The following is a 19,748-nucleotide window of genomic DNA, read 5'->3' on the forward strand; positions in this document are numbered from 1 at the left end:
AAATACCACCCAGACTGGGGAAAAACACACCCTCAGGCCAGCTGTCACTCTATTTACCACTTGGAGTGAAATATATGCCTTTGCATTTCTGCCTTTTCCTATTGTAACTACAGTACGCTCTTAAGTGGGCTCTGTCATGCTAGCACACACATACTATAAGCCCTTGTTTGAAACAGCAAGCACTTAAAGAGCCACCTTGGTATCAGCTTTTTATGGCAAAGACATGCTCCTTTGAAAAAATGATGCACTAGAAAGAAGTCATCTGGGACACTTTATTGCAGTCAAATGTAAGATGGATGGAAAAAATGCCCTATTCTTCCACTTGAAGGAGCAAGGGCTTACAGAAGGTGCACTGATATGGGTGTGTGAAGACAGAGAACGATCTGGGAAAGTAAGAAAAAGGACGTCGGGGGTCCCTCCACGCCTCTGGGTTCTCTCTATGTTAATCAGAAACACAAGGTCTCTTCAACCCCCTTTTATTATCACAGGTGCAGATAGTTTGGGGTGACCAGAGGCACAGCACCAGCACATGTACCCCACCAGCTGCCAGCACATCAGCACTGTTTTCGTCTGTTCTTCTTCATTTACCGCCCCCTTCAATCTTTAAACTGCTCTAAGCACCACAGGCCTGAACATTAGAGCAGAACCAAGTTATCTGGTTTCCTCTTATCTACCCCAAAGAAGGACAGACAGATTTAACTGCTCTTTGTTTCATGTGCACTAAAGAGCGAAGCCACACAGTTCCTCATAAGTGTGTAGATATACAGTACCTTGGCTCTCATGGTCCGCTCTGCTTCCAGCTCCTCCTCCAGCTCTTCAATGCGAGCCTAATGAGAGATATTGAAATGGATTAAGGTGCATACTTAAAAAAATCAATACAAGAAAACTTAATTTGCTTTCAGTACCACAGGCCTGAACATTGAACTAATAAAATACAATAAAATATGGGGAGGATATTTCCTCTGCTTTCACAGTACATGTGTAATTTTGACAGAGAACAAACGGGGCGTCATCTCCGCAGACTGTTTGCTATTTCAAGGCGGCACTTGTGTGTGTGGTGAGTCCTTCTCATACACTCCACTTTCTTTAGGGATTTGGCACGCCTCTGGCTTTTTTCCTCAGGTAGCAATTTAGAGCAAGAATGTCCTGTAGGCACCGTCATTATCTGTATTCTGACCCCAGCCTGGGTGTGCTATGTCCGGTCACCGAGACCAAAAATCATCAGCACTGCCATTTCCATGAAATTTGAAGAATTTTTGTTTTTTTTTTCTTTTTGTTCTGTTTTGGGTTTTTTCTTTTGCTCTTGGTTTTATGGTCCTGTCCTGAAGTAAGTGATGCATCAAGGTCTGAATACATGCAGTATTTTATCAGTCAAAATCATTTTCAGGTGTCTTCTATATATTTTGTAAGGTTTATTCCTTCCAGGTTTGTAACCTTTTTCAGCAGCAGCTGAATTACTTCTCATATAAGCATGGCATCATCATGAAGAATGACTAATATGTACCATTTAATGCAGCGGTCCCCAACCCCCGGGCCTCGGACCGGTCCGCGAGGGTTGAGGCTCAGGTGTGAAATGTATAGTTTTCAGGGTTTTTATCGGTTTTCAGTGTTATTTTGTTATCGTTTTTATCGTTAACTTGATTTTCCTGGGTCTTTTCTGGTGTGTTATGAATAAATCTTCTTTTTTTCGGTACCGGTACTAGTTTTATTTTGTTGTATTTATCCGCGACACCTTAAAGGCCGGTCTGTGAAAATAATGTCGGGCATAAACCGGTCCGTGGCGCAAAAAAAGGTTGGAGACCGCTGATTTAATGCACATGCATGAATTACAACTATGCATCTACCTTGAATATACAGTATTTAAATAAATGACTGCACATATTCTAAGTGGCAACTTGCTTTCATCATCTCAATTCAAGGGTTTTTAAAACATTTTGATGATGACACAAATCTTTAAATACGCACAACCGCTTCCTTTACACAACACATTCTTTATTCCTTGCAAACCAACAACAGCACTATTTTTTACAGTGAACTGACCACCTCTGAAAATAACCAAAGCATTTTCAGTTATTTTTGGAACACTCAGCTATTTCATCGCAGAGGATACTGTGTTTATAAAGCCACAGTTATGTAGAACAATGACAATCGTGCATATTTGGTACAGGTAAAGGATGTCGATCAAGTTCTTCATGGTATGCACTTCCTCTGAGGGTTTTATCTGCCATGGAGCCAAAAAGATTAAATATGCAACTTTGGTTTTAAATAAAATAATGAGCTTATTGGCCCAACATAAAAACAATAAATGAATATCCAAAATATATTGGGCAGATTTTGGATGTTGTTCCTGTGTCAGCATACTCACTGTACTCCAGCTTCCTCCCATAGTCCAAAGACATCTAAATTAACCATTGACATAAATGTGGCCATAACTGTTTGTTGCTCTGTGTGAGCCCACAACACGCACAGCATACAACAATATATTTAATTATGCAGCGTAAACAATCCTGGAACAAAACCAGGAATATCTACTCTGTTCAATCACTTCATGTAAGTTTACACTTAGATATGAGGAGAAGTTATTATGATTGCATGTAAAATGCATGTGAATTGTATGATCCGTTTGATTTTTACATGCAATTCAATTCAAATCAGTTGCAGAAGCACATCAAGGCGCTTTATATTCTAAGGTCAAGACTCCAAAATATTACAGGGAAAATCCCAGTCATCAAACAATTCCTTATGAGCATGAATTTGATAACAGTGGGAAGGAAAACTCCCATTTTACTATCTGCTCCATCCGGTTTGGGGGTCAGGGGGGAAAAGAAGGACAGGACACACACTTGTGTAATAAAATATGAGCTTCCCAGCAGGTTCATGAGACCTCAGCACAGGCTAACAGCACTAAAATGAATGAATGAATCAGTTAGCACAATATGTTATAATGTGTAGAAAACGTAGTGTCATTTTTTTAAACACTTTTGCTTTTGAACTTTAAATATCCAGTGTCCTCTTAAGGCATATTTACATAGCACCAAATCACAACAACAGTTGCCTCAAGGCATTTTACACACTTATATACATTTTATTAAGGTAAAGATCCTCCCATAATACAAACTGTTATTCTTAGTGAAAGCTTAACTCCCTCTACCACAGCTTACAGTACACGTACCCTCTGTGTACACCTACTGTGCTTTGATTTTATTTTACTGGATTCTGTTCAAAATCATCAGAATGTTCTAACAGAAGTATATCATCCACAGATCATTTCTGTTCCACTTATGTCATGCCAAAACTGCTTTTTTTATTACTAATAAAAGTTTATTGCTCGCTTCCCAGCACGGCTGCACTCAACCAAGATGAGTCATGCTCTTGGTTATCTACAATTTGTATCTATGTTTCAATGTCAGGAAGTGTGTCTGACATGCCGGATAGCCCAGGGCCACTCGCAGCAACAACACCTCCACTTCACTCAAGTGGTGAAAGCCACAGCGCCTAAATGTCCCCCAAAAACAAACTATAACAAACGTACTGTAAACTATGTGTACAGACAAGAGCTGGAGAGCTCGCCTGTACTTGTGCCATCTTTGATTATAAACAACAGAATATTTTTAAATAAAAACAACACGCAGAGACATTAACTTATTCCTTTTATCATTTTTGATACGTTTAAACAGAAACACCGAAATAAAAACTCACGTGCCAGCGGAGCGCCTCTGCAGAGAGAACAGCCATCGTGAGGCAGCAGCAGCCCAACTGAATGACTGACTGAGTGTCCCACACACTGAGACACGCACGTGCGCACACACACAAACACACACACACATAGCTTCACTGTCGATCCCCTCCGGCACTTTACTGTCCACACCCCCTCATGCATGCACAGCCTCTTTTTCTCTCGCTGACAGTTCCCCACTCAAATATGTTTCTTGTTAAATTCCTCTTTTCCAGAGCCTCAAACCACCCTCAAAGTAAACATTGTGGCTCTAATACAATTGCAAAAAACACATCATGCACCAAGAGTGTTAAGAAGTCTGAGCCAGGCTACATGGGTAATTCTGGCCACTTATGTGTAGCAGGAAGAATTTAGACACTGATTTAAATAACATGAACTTGATTCTAAATGAACCCACAAAGATGTCTCTAGTCTTGAAGCAGTGAGGTGGAAACAACAGAATTAGGCCGTCGTTGCTGAGAATGGTTGCAGGGTTTGATCTCCATAATTGCTTGTGCTTACGGTTTTCTTTTTCCTTCTCTTCAATCTGAAACCATAATAATTGTCTATAAATTGCAATCAGATGTGGCCTCAGTGCAGATGTCTCCATGCTTGTGTCAGAGGGGATGGTCAGCAGTGTGGGCAGTGATATCCTGTGAGACCCCCCCAGCTGAACAACTGGGAGGCCTTCCCTGCATCTATACTGTTCGCACAACACTAGCATAATTCAGATCACGGCAATAGTGCAGGAATCTGCATGCTTTGTTGTTTTAAATGCCACCAGATGGCCACCTACAGACTCCAGACGTAAAGTTTTTGTTGCTGACAGCTTCCACGGACATCGTCCCAACTATTTTTTTCATAGGTAAAGATATAGATGAAATTATTGGTACTAAGTATGAAGTATGACTTGTTCACCACAGGTGCTCATTTGTCTGAACATTTGTCTGAGAAACACCTTTTAGCAATACGATGACTCTTAGTACACACAGCTTGTGTTTTTAGGGGTGAAAAACATGTTTCAAATGACACAAAAGCACATGATCCCATATTATACACACGTCAAGCATACGTAGCTATAAGGGAGAGGACAATAGAAAGCTTGAATAGCGTAATCTGGATACGAGGCTCATCACCGCTGTGGCCCAATCTGATCTAACACCTTTAGCAAAACATCTGCTACAGACCAAACAAAAAAACAAAATGAGCTTTATCTTCACAGATTGAGATAACCCTCAGATTGTGACTGAGCGTAAACTGTTTTACAACCCTAAATAAAACTGCTAAAAAGGATTTGTTTGCTGTAAGAAATCAAGGCTGCAGGGCTGCTTTCTCTTTAGGCCAACTGCTTTGAATTACAGCATACTACAGAGGGAGAGGCGGCTTCATCGTCAGCGACAGACAAAGCGGTCTCTTTGATTCTGCAGCAGCTTGCGTGGACATATTCGTGCAACCTTTACGTCAAAGGAAAGACCTCAGTGGGTGATGTCCAGCTGGCTGGCCTGTCCACCTGCATCTTCATCGGTAGGAGGAGTTTACATATAATAGCTTCATTGTGAGAGGATGCCACAGCTACAGTAAATGCGAAAACATGTGCACCCCTCAAAGACACATGGATTGTCTTTCACTCCTCAAATTAGATACAAAGGAGCTCTTTATTTTCACTACTGACAAACTCTGGAGGAAACATCAGGCTCCCAGAGGCACTGGCAGAACAGAGAAGCACCACCTGAACCCATAACACTCCCTCTCTCTCTGAACTCAACGACAGACACAGACAAAACACATTATCTGCAACATGCACCAGTGACACAGATAAAAGCTCTCAGACTTGTTTGATTTTATCTGCATGCCATTGAAAGATTCAGCAGAAAAACATTAGTATATACTTCCCAGATTGGCAGAGAAAATAATGCATACAATAAATAGCTATTCTACCCTTGCTTCTGCAGTGCCTGCAATCCTAAAGATGGTGAGTTAAATTGCACTGTACAGCATACACTCACTGCTGTGGTGATTTTCCACTGCCTCACCAAAGATTACTCGTTAATAACTGGGATGACTTTTTCCTTTAGCTTTGTTGAAATTCGAGGTTCAGCTAGGTGGCACTTTTTTGTTGCACTCTAAAGGCCGCTGTGGTTTTAGTCCATAGACCGGTCACAGTCACTGAAAGCTCCATGAAACTTTGCATCTCTCCAGATGTTGAACTCTGCTGAAAGTAATACTCAATACTGAAAAATGTTGCTGTTTTTTCTAAACCCAAAGACACATAAGCCAAGCCTGTGATAGGCTGCTAACTTTATCATGCCTAGCCAATACACAGCACCAGTGTTGGGAAGGTTACTTTTAAAATGTATTCCATTACAGAATACAGAATACATGCCCCAAAATGTATTCTGTAACGTATTCCGTTACGTTACTCAATGAGAGTAACGTATTCTGAATACTTTGGATTACTTAATATATTATCATGCTGTTTACAACTACATGAATGTACTATTGCTGTGATTTATTACTGTTACTGAAGGTCCGCGGCTCCGAACCGTAGTAAAGGGACCTCTGGCTAATACGGTGGGTTCTGTGTCGGGCTCGTAGCCGAAAACTAGCTTTACTTTGTTGTCTGGGTCAACTTTGCTAGCGAGAGACAGAGAGAGGCGTTGAACGGCTGCTCCAACGGAACTTATTGTTTCGGAGGAAAACACGAACACGGTGTACAGTAGAGTTTTAATAGCTTACTTACAACTGGGCTCGTCAGGCTCTCTTCTTGGCTGCAGTGGTTATTATTATATTTACATGCTTCCAGCTCCCGTTTTTGCTCGATGACAGCTCGTACTTTTCCTTTTTCTCCCTCCCTCGCTCACAGACACATAACGGGTATGGCAGTCCATTCTCCCTGCAGCACGGACTACACTGCCTATGATGCTACATTCTTTAGAGCTATACATGTAGCATTCTGCCTATTAGCTTAGCACAACAACAACAAAAAGGCCTCTCTCACCCAGGAAACACGCAGAGAGAGAGCGTCACCCTGTAACCATGGCAACCGTAACGCTGCCGCCTGGAACAACAGAACGTAGCTGTCAAACAAAACCCAAACAGGCCTGACCCGCCACAATATGAAACAGGGAAGTACCGCCGTGTAATCCATTTATTTCAACAAAGTAACTGTATTCTAAATACCACCTTTTTAAACGGTAACTGTAACGGAATACAGTTACTCATATTTTGTATTTTAAATACGTAACGGCGGTACATGTATTCCGTTACGCCCCAACACTGCACAGCAGTAATCTAGTACAAAAGATGTGATGTACACTTCATCATTTATTACACTTGTACTTCCTATAGTTGCTCAGACGGAACAATGAACGAGCTCACTCTCAACTCAACAACACTTTGAAAGTATCACCAGTTAGTGATGCTACTTTTGACCTTACATGCAAAGATCTCGAAAAGAAGTTTAAAAAACATTTCCACAATCGAACTATCCCATGCTGACTTAATAAACACAATGTGTAGCTAACCCCATTAATTACAACTTGCATTCAGGTGTTTCCCTGACGATGCACCGGTATGTCGGCCGGCGTGTTTTACTGGAATATTTAAATCCATCGATAATCTTACAAGCTGCACCTGTGTTTCTCCTGCTGTAACAAGCCCAAATGTCTGCAGTGAGAAAGATTTACTTCCAAAGAAGTTTACAGTGTGATAACTCAGCAGTCCTTTTCCTGTCACCGACAGACAAATGAGGTGCAGCACTATCTTTTGTTGAGAAATACTATTTTGAAAGTTAAACGACAAATCTTTGTTTTTTGTAAAGCATCAAAACTTCCAAATGACTTTGCTGTGTCTTCACGTGCATATGCAGTGTGGATGCACTAGTGGTCGTGGATGGGATTTACGGTTTTCACTCTTTATCATCCTTTATCTCTCCCTCACGTCTGTAGTCGTGTCTCAAACAGACAGTGCCTCAGCACATCAGACACTGTCTGCCCTCCTCCCTCGACCCCTACCAGTTTCCTTAAAGAGCAAATCGGTCCAAGGAGGATGCCATCACCATCACCCTTTACAGAGCGCAACGTAAGGATGCTCTTCATGGACTACAGCTCAGCATTCAACAAAATAATCCCAGACATCCTCAGCAAAAGACTGGACCACCTTCACATCCCCTCTGCCACCTGGTCATGGATCAAAGATTTCCTCGCCAACCAGTAACAATCAGTTAGACTCGGCGCCCCTGTCCCAGCTGCTGCTGGCCTTCTATTGTTCCTCAGTGGAGAGCGTCCTCTCCTACTGCCTGAGTGTTGTGGTAGGCAGGGTCACGAGTGAGAACAGGAAGGCTAGTAATTAACACTGCCCAGAAAATCATTGGCTGCCACCTCTGGAGACCATCACTAGATCCTCTTGTTTTAGGGAAATCAGGTCACATAACTCCAGACTCACAAACAGCGTCTTGAATCCATATAGCAATAACATTTTCTCACAGACTAAGTATTTTTAATTTTGATACTTCAAGTGAAATTTAGTGATAAGACACATTAAGGTGTTTTTTTTAGCATTTAATCCACTTTGCCTTGATGAGAGGTTGTAAAAACATTCTCAACCCCGAGTCAGCTGATAGTAAATATCTACTGCCTACTATAACAGTAATAATGCTTTGCAATTATTCACCTGGAAGGCAAAAAGTCAATGCATGCCGGTAGATCATAATAAACTTGACCTACTCAGTTCATTTTTGAATCCAAATATTGGATTTGAGGTATTGCATTGACCGGAATGGGAATAAGAGTGGCAAACTCAAGAATGAGGTTGAAAATAACAGAAAAACATGGAAATATGGCATTTCATTTTATTACCCAGCTTATCATAAATGTAAGGCCACAATATCCTCAATCAAGCTGTCTGTGCTGTCTCTGCAGAGAAGCAGGAAGCTTCAGAGAATGAAGTTTGAAATGATAAAACCAACAAAATATTGGTGATTATTAGAGATGTCATGACCTATATGCAGTATAATGCTAATTGAAGACACTGAATAATTCAAGTAGTGGCAATGTACAATAATCAGAATGAGGCAGCAACTGTTTGAGACTCAAACTGAAGTAGCCAGTGCGTTCTAATCATTTCCTGACATGCTTGGAGCTTGAAGCGACTGCTCCAATCACATAGCAGAGCCCAGCAGCTTCGCTAAAAGACAGGAATGCCTTTTTTCTGCCGTGTTGAAACCTACAGCTGGGCTCACTGTTTGTCTTTGTAAAACAACAGTTTTAACAGCTTTTAACTCCACTTAGAAGCCAGTCTACAAAAGCCACTTCAACTAAATATTACAGTTACTATTATAAAGGTAACTAAAATACCTTTTCTGTGTTGATTAGTAATGACTAACTTGATAAGCCAGCTCAGTGTTGAGCAAATTTCATCACGACATGCACACAGGACACGTACAGTTCTTTATAGCTCTTTGAACATTTTTAGAAATTAAAGGCTGCAGATGAAAGGAGCATACCAGCCCCGGTGTCTGGCTGATGACTATCAAACCAATAAGAAAGGTCTCCACATGTCTTTCAGCAGTGCTGTGCGTGAGCTCAGTCAACTTAGCTACCAGTATTTTATCAGGAACGTGACATTAGTGAAAAAAGCTTTTTGCAAGAGTAAACAGATGCTTTTAAGTGTGTGAGCCACAGGTGATGGACAGTAAACAGCGCTGCAGCTACTAGCAGAATGAGCGACAGAGTCAGTGACATTGGTGACAAATGTGGAAACATCACATTGAGCTGACACATTCAGCCTGTTCTGGGAAATAGCTAAAAAATGATTGATGATAACAAGAAATCATTACCAAAGGGTAAGGCCACGGGCCACAAAAGGCTGGTTTACATTTGTACACTTATCTGTTTGAACTGTTTTGCTTTCTAAAACATTAAGTGGTCAAACAAAGACATGACTGCTTTTCTTGGTCATGTAAAAAAAGCACAAACAGTTATATTATATAATACTATATCATAGAGTCAAGTATGACGATAACTTGGTTTATTTGAATCTGAGTGAACTAAACTGTGAGCACGCAGAGAATGAGGTCAAAGCAGAAGCGCCAAAAACTGCATTTTTGCTAATGAACACTTGAGACTCCAGAATGAGTCCAACTAGACTCCCATTTTAAAATGCTCAACCTTATAACATTGAAAAGCATATTTACATTTCTATGGATAACTACCACCCTATATCTGGACCAGGTGACCCTGAATCCTCCCTGAGTTATACTGCAATAGGCATAGGCTGCTGGGGGATTCCCATGATGCATTGAGTGTTTCTTCTTCAGTCACCTTTCTCACTCACTATGTGTTAATAGACCTCTCTGAATTGAATCATACGGAGCCCCGCAGGGGACATGGGAGAAAAAAAACAAACAAACTCGGGATCTCGCAAAAGTTTTGCGAGATCTCGCAAAAGTTTTAGCCGCATTCTTCGGAGGCCGCCAGCTCGAAGCCGACCGGGACGTCGAGGCACGATTCGAGCTAGTGGGTGTCAGATCTCCGAAAACGTCGGAGCACTTTTGCAAATATGTGATGTCTTGTAAACTGAGCAGGTATCTGACGTTTACACAACTACATTCACGCCTGAAAATATCTTAAAAGTGTATCTTGTGACCCAGAAAGAGTAATATTACAACTAAGTAGCTGCCGCCATTGTTGGAATTCAACTTTTGCGAGATCTCGCAAAAGTTTTGCAAGATCCCGAGTTTGTTTTGCGAGATCTTAATTTTTTTTTCTCCCATGTCCCCTGCGGGGCTCCGTAGAATCATACTTGTTATTAATCTCTGTCTCTTTTCCACAACATGTCTTTATCCTGTCTTCCTTCTCTCACCCCAACAGGTCGCAGCAGATGGCCCCGCCCCTCCCTGAGTCAGGTTCTGCCAGATGTTTCTTCCTGTTAAAAGGGAGTTTTTCCTTCCCACTGTCGCCAAAGTGCTTGCTCATAGGGGGTCATATGATTGTTGGGTTTTTCTCTCTATGTATTATTGTAGGGTCTACCTTACAATATAAAGCGCCTTGAGGTGACGTTTGTTGTGATTTGGTGCTATATAAATATAAATAAAATTGAAGTGAAATTTAATATCACCTGTTTGGGTGTGTGATTTCTTTTTTCTTTCTGCTAGGTCTCACCATGCGATTGTTAAACAAGACTGCTAGTGTTAAATGACAGAAGACAAACAACAAACTGCAAACTTACCTGTAGCTCCTTAGTCTTCCTCTGCAGTCCAAAGTTAAGCGCCTCCTCTTCTTCTAGTTTGGAGCTGGTACTGCTGATCTCCAGCTCCTTCCTTTAATGAGAAAAGGAATATATAATTGAAATTAATGAGCATAGAGGAAGTTTTTTGCTCAGAAAACACAAAAACTGTTTCCCAAAACCCTACAGTTTCTCTTGCATTTAAAAACCCCCGGACTAGCTAATATAGGCAGCATCATGGTACCGCGTGATTTTGGGGCTGGACATCTAAAACTGAACTACTGATAAATATAAACATTACACACATTACGACAATGTTCTTTAATGTGTTTCACACGGCACAAAAAATAGTGCTTTAAAAGCAGAGCAACAACAGCAAATACAAAGGAGCACCAGTCACATGAAAAGGTTGCTCCATCTGACCTTCTGGTCACATTTGTGAGGCTCTGTATATGTATGTGCTTTGACAACATCGCAACACCATGTCTGTGACGCTTCACTGGACTAAAGACTGTGTTATACTGAGTGGCAGATTTAATATCCTCTGACAATAAGTACTGTTTGAATACCATAGTATCTTAGCAACAAGTGAGTCACTCACTTTGTTAATGTTCAAGAAGGTCACGCAACAATTAGTGCCAAAGAGAACAAGTTTTAACTTTGTTACGGAGACAATATTGTAGGTGCGCACTGTACTTTTGTTTTCTGACAGGAGGCTTTTGCCTTCAGTAGATTGTTGCTGCAGGGTAGGGTACAGACTGTTTTTATATCACTGGGCAGATAACAACATGCTGGGATCTTAGTGAATCCCTAGAGGTACATACACCTTAAAAGAGATGCAAAAGGACTATGGAGCAGATACAATGTAGTCTCATAGAGTCCAAGCTCTGCTGCCTCAGGATATAAGCCGCACACAAGAGGGAGAAATTTTCCAAAGTCCATCAGGCTCTCTCTTCCCTTGGGATAGTAGATCAGATCAGATTAGGTTCCAGTTCAGTGGACTATTAAAAGACAACAGTAGATAAGACTTGTTGTCACTTGCATATAGTCTAAATGGGGGGAAAAAATTCACCCCATGTTTTCTGACTTAGATAGGCTGATATAAATGTTTTAGAGACGGGTTTACCGCCCATCATGATGGCTGTGATAAATGCACAGTTTGTGAAAATGTTTGTGTTAATAATGGTGCCCTGTTTATGTCCTTTCTTTAACCACCTTTTGACTGATTTAACCTTATAGACAGTCTCAAAGAATAAAATATCTGTTGTACTGACTTCAATAGGCTGGAGCTTTAAAATTGCTAATGCTAATGTTTTCCAAGAGAGTCTCCAGGCTTCTCAAGTTAGAAATTTGACCTGAAATAATACCTGTGTGTCTTCTTCTTTGAACAAATATGCTTTATTGTATAGCTCAAAAAATTCTGAATGACTATTATTCCCCCACCCACAGGACAGACACACAATGTTTAGCCACTGTGACCATGAGGTAGTGATGCCACAAACTACAAATAGGATCAAACTGGAAATAACAACAATATCCTGTATAATTTTCAACCACAGTATACAATATATAGTACTGTATTATAGTACAAAAAACCTTCAGCCATTAGGCACACTGCAAACTTTTTAATATTTTGGTACCGATACAGTAAACAGAAAATCTCACAGAGCATTACAAATATGCTAACGTTAGCTAATTAGCATAAATTAAGAATTCTGATTCAAAATCTTTTCATAATGGTGGCCCCAAATAAAATTATAGGTCCTGGTGAAATTGTGGACATCTGTAACATATTTTCTTAAGTAATACAACAGTTAAACATATCAGTCTCACTTTGGTTTTTAAGAAAACTGTTAATTATTTGGATTTTTCATTGTCTAAATGTCTATGTTAATCAATTTTAATATAAAAGCCAACATTTTGACCCTCTGGTAATGCTAGCAATAAAGCAAAGGCATCAACAAGGACGTTTGGATTTATCTTCTGGGAATCAACAGAGTCTTTACAGACAGTCTACTCAGTAATTAGCAGGATGATTCAGCAGACCCCTGAGATGCAAGCCTCAGAGTTACACTAGAAAAAAAGTCGGAAGATCATTGAAGATCTCTGTGAAACTATGAAAACCTCTGCAAAATTTCCCAACAGAATTTAACAGAATGTAGCTTTAGCCTCAAATTGTTGGTGTCAGGAGTAAACAGTACTTTGGCTGACTGGCTTTTTTCCCATCTACTCTGAAAAGTTCGCTATAAGCATGCAGCGCGTCTTTGACTGACCTTTTAATGAGGTCTTCCAGACCATTCCTCATCTTCTCCATCTCTCCCAGACTGTCCTGCGAAGATCTGCTGTCCCCCTCCAGCCTCCTCCTGCTCTTCTCTAGCTCAGCACGCTGATGGCGCTCCTGTTCCAGCTGGTACTCCAACTGAGCACGAGGAAAGTTACAGGACAGATTCAATAATAGGGTTTAACAATATTTTTTGACTGTAATTGCAAATAGTGAAATGCTTTGTGCCACTTTTTAATATATTTTATAATCACCATTTATTATATTTGACAATTTTTATGTGTGAAATTACATGTTTCAGTGTTTCCCTATTTTTGCCAAGCTGTATTGGCTAACAGGGTTACAATTAAGTTAAATAACCACGAGTTTCCATTCCTCACTTTACTGTTGAATAGTTCATAAGCTTATTATTACTTTTAATGTGTACAACATGTGTGTTTCTGTTGGATGCAAATGTTACACCAGTGTAATGGCACTGACCTTATATTTAAAATAAGTTATCATGGAGTCTATAGTTAAAGCTCTAGTCTAGGTAGTCTCATAAAATCAGAGATGTTTTATCAGTTATTAATATATTATAGATTTTATAAAATAACACTACTTGACTTCTGCTGATACATTTGGATGGGAAGGTCTGAATGTGTCACAAACAACAGGAAAGGATGGGTTCATCCTGCTTTGTATCAACAGTTCAGGTTGTCGTGTATATTTTCTCTGCACACTTTGATCTCCTGAGTTCCTGAGTAATCGGTGGCAGATTTGCATCATGAATGTTCAGCTGACCAATCTGCAGCAACCATGTGCCACGAACCATGAGAGCAATTTTAAAGGTAAAAAAGGCTTAAACGCAGTGCTAGCAACGCTTACCTAACATACTTTCCAGTGAGTTTATAGTTTTCCATCTAACACAAATGACAGACGTCCAAAATTATAGAGTAGCTGTTGGAATTTTAGCAGTTTAAAAGCCAACGTGGTTGGCCAGGCCTTCATCCTGCAGTAAGACAATGACTCAACACATTCAAAGACATTAACCAGCTTTACATCATGTATAGCACCCTACAGCCTACAATTACACCCAGGTGAGCACGTTTGGGAGGAATTAGACGGAACAGTCCTGCATTTTAATTTGAAAGCGCACTGAGCTATAACACATTGCAAAATTCAGAAATTACAGAATAAATATTGAAAAAAAACAACATTTGTGTAGTGCATATGGTATCAACTATATGTTCAATTTGAAAAATATGTACATACATCTTCAGTGTGCATCTGCAACTTGGTTTTCTCTTTGGTCAGCAGGTTGACTTTCTCCTCTTCACTCTGCAGGTCCTCAATGGCCTGCTGTGGAGGGCGATAAAAGATGTCTGAGCCTGGACTGCACATGTGTCCTTAAATGTCTGTCTCATGTCCATCTGTCTGCCATATTTGTACTTTGGAAAGATATGATTTATTTGTTTGCTTAACCATGAAAATGTCAGAAGTCATCTTCAGTTTGATCTGATAGATGAGATGTTTTTTATCTGTCTTTTCATCAACAGGGAGCAAAAGCAGCGAAGCATCAAACAGGAAGACTAAACTCACTCAAACAGCAGTGCGTGCTCTTTGTGTTAAATCTTTTCCCCACAGGCGTCTCCTTGTATTCCAGGCCAAATCCATAATCTGAGACATGTTCAGCAAACAGTAGGAACATAATGAGGACTAATGCTAAATTGTCCACATGGATTACACAATGAAGAAGACTGCTACTACTGGTTGAACCATCTGGGAGGAATTAGCAAACAGGGCCTCTTATAGCTGTCATAAGGAAGATGAGGTTGTTGAGGGCTGCGAATTCTTCAGATCTCTCTCTTTTTTTCTAGGAGACTGGTCTGTGTCTGGTGAAGAGCACATTTATCACGAGTGCCACTTCTGTCCACAGGCCATATGGTTCCATTTTCCTAAACTCATGTTTTATTCTGAGTCAAACAGCAAGTGGAGCGTCCCTGTATGCTTTTGGGAACGGAAGAGTTAAATTTACAATTTAAATGGAAATTTGGGGTGGCTGTAGCTCAGGTGGTAGAGCAGGTCATCTACTGATCGGAAGGTTGGTGGTTCGATCCCTGGCTTCCCCAGTCTGCATGCCAAATATCCTTGGGCAAGATACTAACCCCAAATTGCTCTCCGATGCATCCATCGGAGTGTGAATGTTACTTAGAAAGCACTTAGAAAGATGTGCTTGTGCGAATGGGTGTGAATGTACAAGTTGTGTACAGCGCTTTGAGTGCTCAGAAAGAGTAGAAAAGCGCTATATAAGAACCAGTCCATTTACCATGTTTTCCAATAAAATGCAAACAGATATTTTTTAAAGTGTGCACATGCATACTTTGAGATTAGAACATTTGCTTCAAGTGCAAAAGATAATCTATTCATGTACAAATTTATGGTCTGTTATAGGGAATGGGCTGAAAAAAGGAGCAAACGCTTAAACGCCAAAAACCTTCAGTTCCTGTAACGGCCACTTGAGGCTGGCTGTAAAAGTGAATCACCTCCATTGATTTCCAACAAGTCATAAGAATAACATGTTTACAGCCTAGTGCAAATAATATTTTTAATCTCTAATTAAATAGCTCCACAGTTAATGAAATCTGTTTGCACTTTGTTAAGACTTAAAATCTGGGGCGTGGCTGCCTGGATTAATATTAACCAACTGCTGTTGGCTAGGCTTGATTTCCACTAGTGAACTAGACTTTGTGGACATGAATTGGATTGGTTAAACATGTTTGTCCTGTTGGTACATCTTTTAATATTTTAACGTAATTAACTGACAAATAATATTGCTTGCTGTGTAGTACAGTCCACCCACAAAATTTGCTCTCTAATTTGGTGTGAAATTCTAGGATTTTATCGGTCTGTGACTTATTTAGAAATCTATGTCTGTGTGTTGTACACGTAATGATTACAGATGCAAGTCAGAACCTTCTGTGCAGGTGACTCACTAGGGGTGGGGGAAAAAATCGATACTGTGTAGTATCGTGATATTTTGTTTGCTAATAATGTATGGATACAGGGACAGCAGAAATCGATATTTTGTTACAAAAAAGGTTTTTGTGCTCTGACTTCAGAGCATGTTGATCCTTTTTCTGAGCAAGAATCCTGACATTCCTTCACTGTCCAAATGTGTTTAACTTTTTTTATGGCAGCAATAAACATGACAGTTTACTTATTTTAATTTAAGACATGTTTTATTTTAATTAAGTTTAAAACTTTTTTATTTAATGTAAAATTATATTTTGTTTTAATTTACTTCCAAATTCTTCAGTTGCTGAAGGGGCTGCATAGTTTTCATAAACTGCATAGTTCAGAATAGCTATAATTGTACCAGATGGTTGCGTTCAGTTAAGTTGGACTAGACTGTAATACAAACCGTTCAGTTTGTCAACAATAAAACTGAAATGAGAGAAAGACTGAGTGTGAGACTTTGATATTAGATAAAATGAATATTGATAAAGTTTACCTTTATGTACAGAATCTGAATATCGCAAAGTATTTTTAAAAATTGCAATAATATCATATCGTGCGTTAAGTATTGTGATAATATCGTATCGTGGGATGTATGGTGATTCCCACCTCTATGACTCAGGTATATGACCAAGATTGAAGAACACTGCTGTACTTCTTGTGTGTGCTTCTGTTGATGTTAATTTACGTGGTAATTTATTGTGTGTTACCAATACTCCGGTATTCTGGGATATCTGGGATAATTACTGAGTATATGATGAAGATAAAATGGAAAATATCAAAAGTTTGTTATATGACAGAATTATAATATGACTAAGAGGAATGTTTAGTTGGCAGGAAGATTTTCATTAATGGTGAAAATTAAAATATCCTATATCATACTACCTTCTGACTACCCTAACCACTCTCTGAACAAAAAAGGTGTTGAGTCGTCATTTTCAGTGATCTAAGCTGCAGACAATATATATATCTATTTTAAACAATCTTGTTTTATGACGTCCGATGCTTTTTCTAAAATAAAGGGACACATAATCAGAGTTCGTAAATGTGGAAATAACTGCCCTGACACCAACAGCGTTTGCAGTTGCACACGTTTTTATTTGCTCTGTGTTTTTCACTGGTCAACTTTTCAGCTGCCCTGCTTGTAGCACACACACCTCCCACCTCATGTCCCAGCACATCTTTTATTGGGGAGCCATGACAAGATGATGGAGCTCAGGTGGCTGTCAGCCTCCCCTGCAACCGCACCCTGAACCCGCTGCTCCACCCCTCCCCTGCAGCTGAGCCACTAACCACACGCCAAAGTAAACAAAAGTGAATGTAAACATGTCTTCTAGGGCAATAAGAAACCTTCATAGGGCACCTTTAATCTCTCATACAACTCAGTGGGTGAAAACAGTTGCATAGTGCAAACCCTAACCCTGTTGCTTTGGAGGAGTTTATCAGTTTTGGGAAACTAACAGTGTTGCAATGGGTTAAGGTATCCATCATTACCCATAAAGTCCTCTAAAAATGACCAAAATAAACCTTGTCTCCTTGGCTGTGATTTCCAATCTATGTTATAAATGAAAGGAGTGGATTTGGAGAGATATTAGGCATGAGGGCATTTATGAGGCCAACAAAAGAAAAGCAGTTTACTTGCATTATGGAAAATGTAAACTCTAGTTTTATGGAGCTTAGCTATTAACAGACATTAGCCCAGGTGTGTATGTATATCAGTAGCATACACTTAACAGCATACCTGGCTGAGCTCCACCAGATGTTCCTTTTCCTTCTGCAGCTTCTGCACCACCTCATCCCTCTGAAAAAGCTGCTCTGACAGCGTCCTTACCTCACTGTGTGACATCTATGAAAACAGACACAGGTTGTAACTTAATAGCAATTTTTAGCCACTTTGTACATCAGATAATATTTTATTCATTCAAAAAATGACCAAGCTAAACTATCTATACATAGATTTTCTTCTTATCTAACTCCGCTAAAACCCTTCCCTCTGTAGCTACCGCTGTTTGCTTGGGCATGTAACCATGATTGCTTGTGAATACAGCAGTTTGAGTCTGTAGCCTGTGACTGCAGCCACACCATAAAACAATTGTCTCCTTTCATGACAGAAACAGATGTCACGATCCTTCTTTCTAATAGACATCAAAGCTTTGTCTTCTCTTAGAGAGAAAGGTGAGAGTTAAAAATGTGCAAAACAAGACGAGGCAGCAGACTGAGGTACGTGGACACTAACATGCTTTTCAACAAATTTCAGAGTGAACAGGTGAGTCGAAACTTTCTACTCACATCTTGTCCAGCTAAAAGATTATTGTGGCATCAGAGGAGGTCTTATCATTTTCTTTTTCAAAGCTTTGCGCCATCAAACCAGTCTGGTCTTGTTCTCTTCTCTGAGCCCCCTGACATTTCCCTCTTACTGTATCTTTGCCACACAGGAGGCCACTCAGCAAAAAAAAAAACAATCATCATATAACTAGAGGATCAAATTTATAACATCATGGAGCAGATCAAATTGTTCAGAGTAAATTCCCAACTCAGCACTGCTTTGCTACCCAGAGAAATCTTAATTCACTGTCACGCACAGAGTTGTGAGCGCAACACGTTTTTGCAGCATTCCTGAACAAAGATAGGATCCTAATCCTTTAATACACCTCAGTGAAATAGATAAAGGGGTTTGGGGGGCAGGGGCTGTAACGGAGGTGTCAGAACAGCCCTTTCTTGTTAGTTTCTGCACAGAGAAGACCGTGCTTCTGCAAAGCGTGGAAAAACAAAAAAAATAAAAGAGCGCAAGCACTCTTGGTGGGAAGATGTTTTACCTGAGATCTGGATAGAAACAGGTAATACTAGGGATGCACCGATACCGATACTGGTATCGGGTATCGGCCTCGATACCACATTTTCTAAAGTACTCGTACTCGTTAAAAGTCCCCCGATACCGGGGACCGATACCACGGTCTGAGACCTGTCTATGTTTGAGCGGCATGTAAGGGGTTAATCACAGGCGCCGAGTGCCCGCCCCCAGGCCCCCGAGTGCCCGCCCCCAGGCCCCGGCTGCAGCTCAGAGCGGGGAGAATGGCAGGCGAGACAAGTCAGCCGTGTGGAACTATTTCAAAGTGAACGAAGATGCAAAAACAAAGGCGGACTGCAAATTGTGCTCAGCAAAATTGTCCAGAGGAGGCTCAAAAGGTAGCGTATTTAACAAAAACAATTTAATCAAGCACCAAAAACACGACAATGAGTACAAAGAGTTTACCCACACTTATTTACCCACGCTTATTTACCCACGCTCATTAGCACAGAGGAGCATAGCTGATGCTATAGCAGTGGGACGGAAAATAGTTGGGCATTTTAAACATTCCGCCTTAGCCTACTCCCACCTCGAGGACATTCAGGGACAGCTCAACCAGCCAATAAAGAGACTGCAGCAGGACGTACAGACGCGCTGGAACAGCACGTATTACATGCTCCAGTCCCTCATTGAGCAAAAGCGAGTGCTGGGCGTGTCCGAGCACGAACTCCCTGACTATCTCA

The 19,748-nt window shown here is 40.4% G+C and overlaps 1 protein-coding gene across 3 annotated transcripts in view; it reads right to left on the reverse strand.

The window, feature by feature from the left end:
* LOC102785222 (putative uncharacterized protein MYH16) overlaps positions 1 to 19,748 on the reverse strand; it is a 57,177-nt gene that overhangs the window by 18,082 nt on the left and 19,347 nt on the right. For all 3 annotated transcript variants that reach the window (XM_087845261.1, XM_087845260.1, XM_087845262.1), the window contains exons 3-7: positions 17,959 to 18,063; positions 14,475 to 14,561; positions 13,213 to 13,358; positions 10,943 to 11,033; positions 771 to 827 (exon numbers count right to left, since the gene is read on the reverse strand). In XM_087845261.1, coding sequence (XP_087701387.1) covers positions 771 to 827; positions 10,943 to 11,033; positions 13,213 to 13,358; positions 14,475 to 14,561; positions 17,959 to 18,063 — 486 coding nt within the window. The remainder of the gene's footprint in view (positions 1 to 770; positions 828 to 10,942; positions 11,034 to 13,212; positions 13,359 to 14,474; positions 14,562 to 17,958; positions 18,064 to 19,748) is intronic.

The sequence above is a fragment of the Neolamprologus brichardi genome, chromosome 8 (genome assembly GCF_056152115.1).
Source record: "Neolamprologus brichardi isolate AB-2024 chromosome 8, ASM5615211v1, whole genome shotgun sequence".
NCBI classification, from domain to species: Eukaryota; Metazoa; Chordata; class Actinopteri; order Cichliformes; family Cichlidae; genus Neolamprologus; species Neolamprologus brichardi.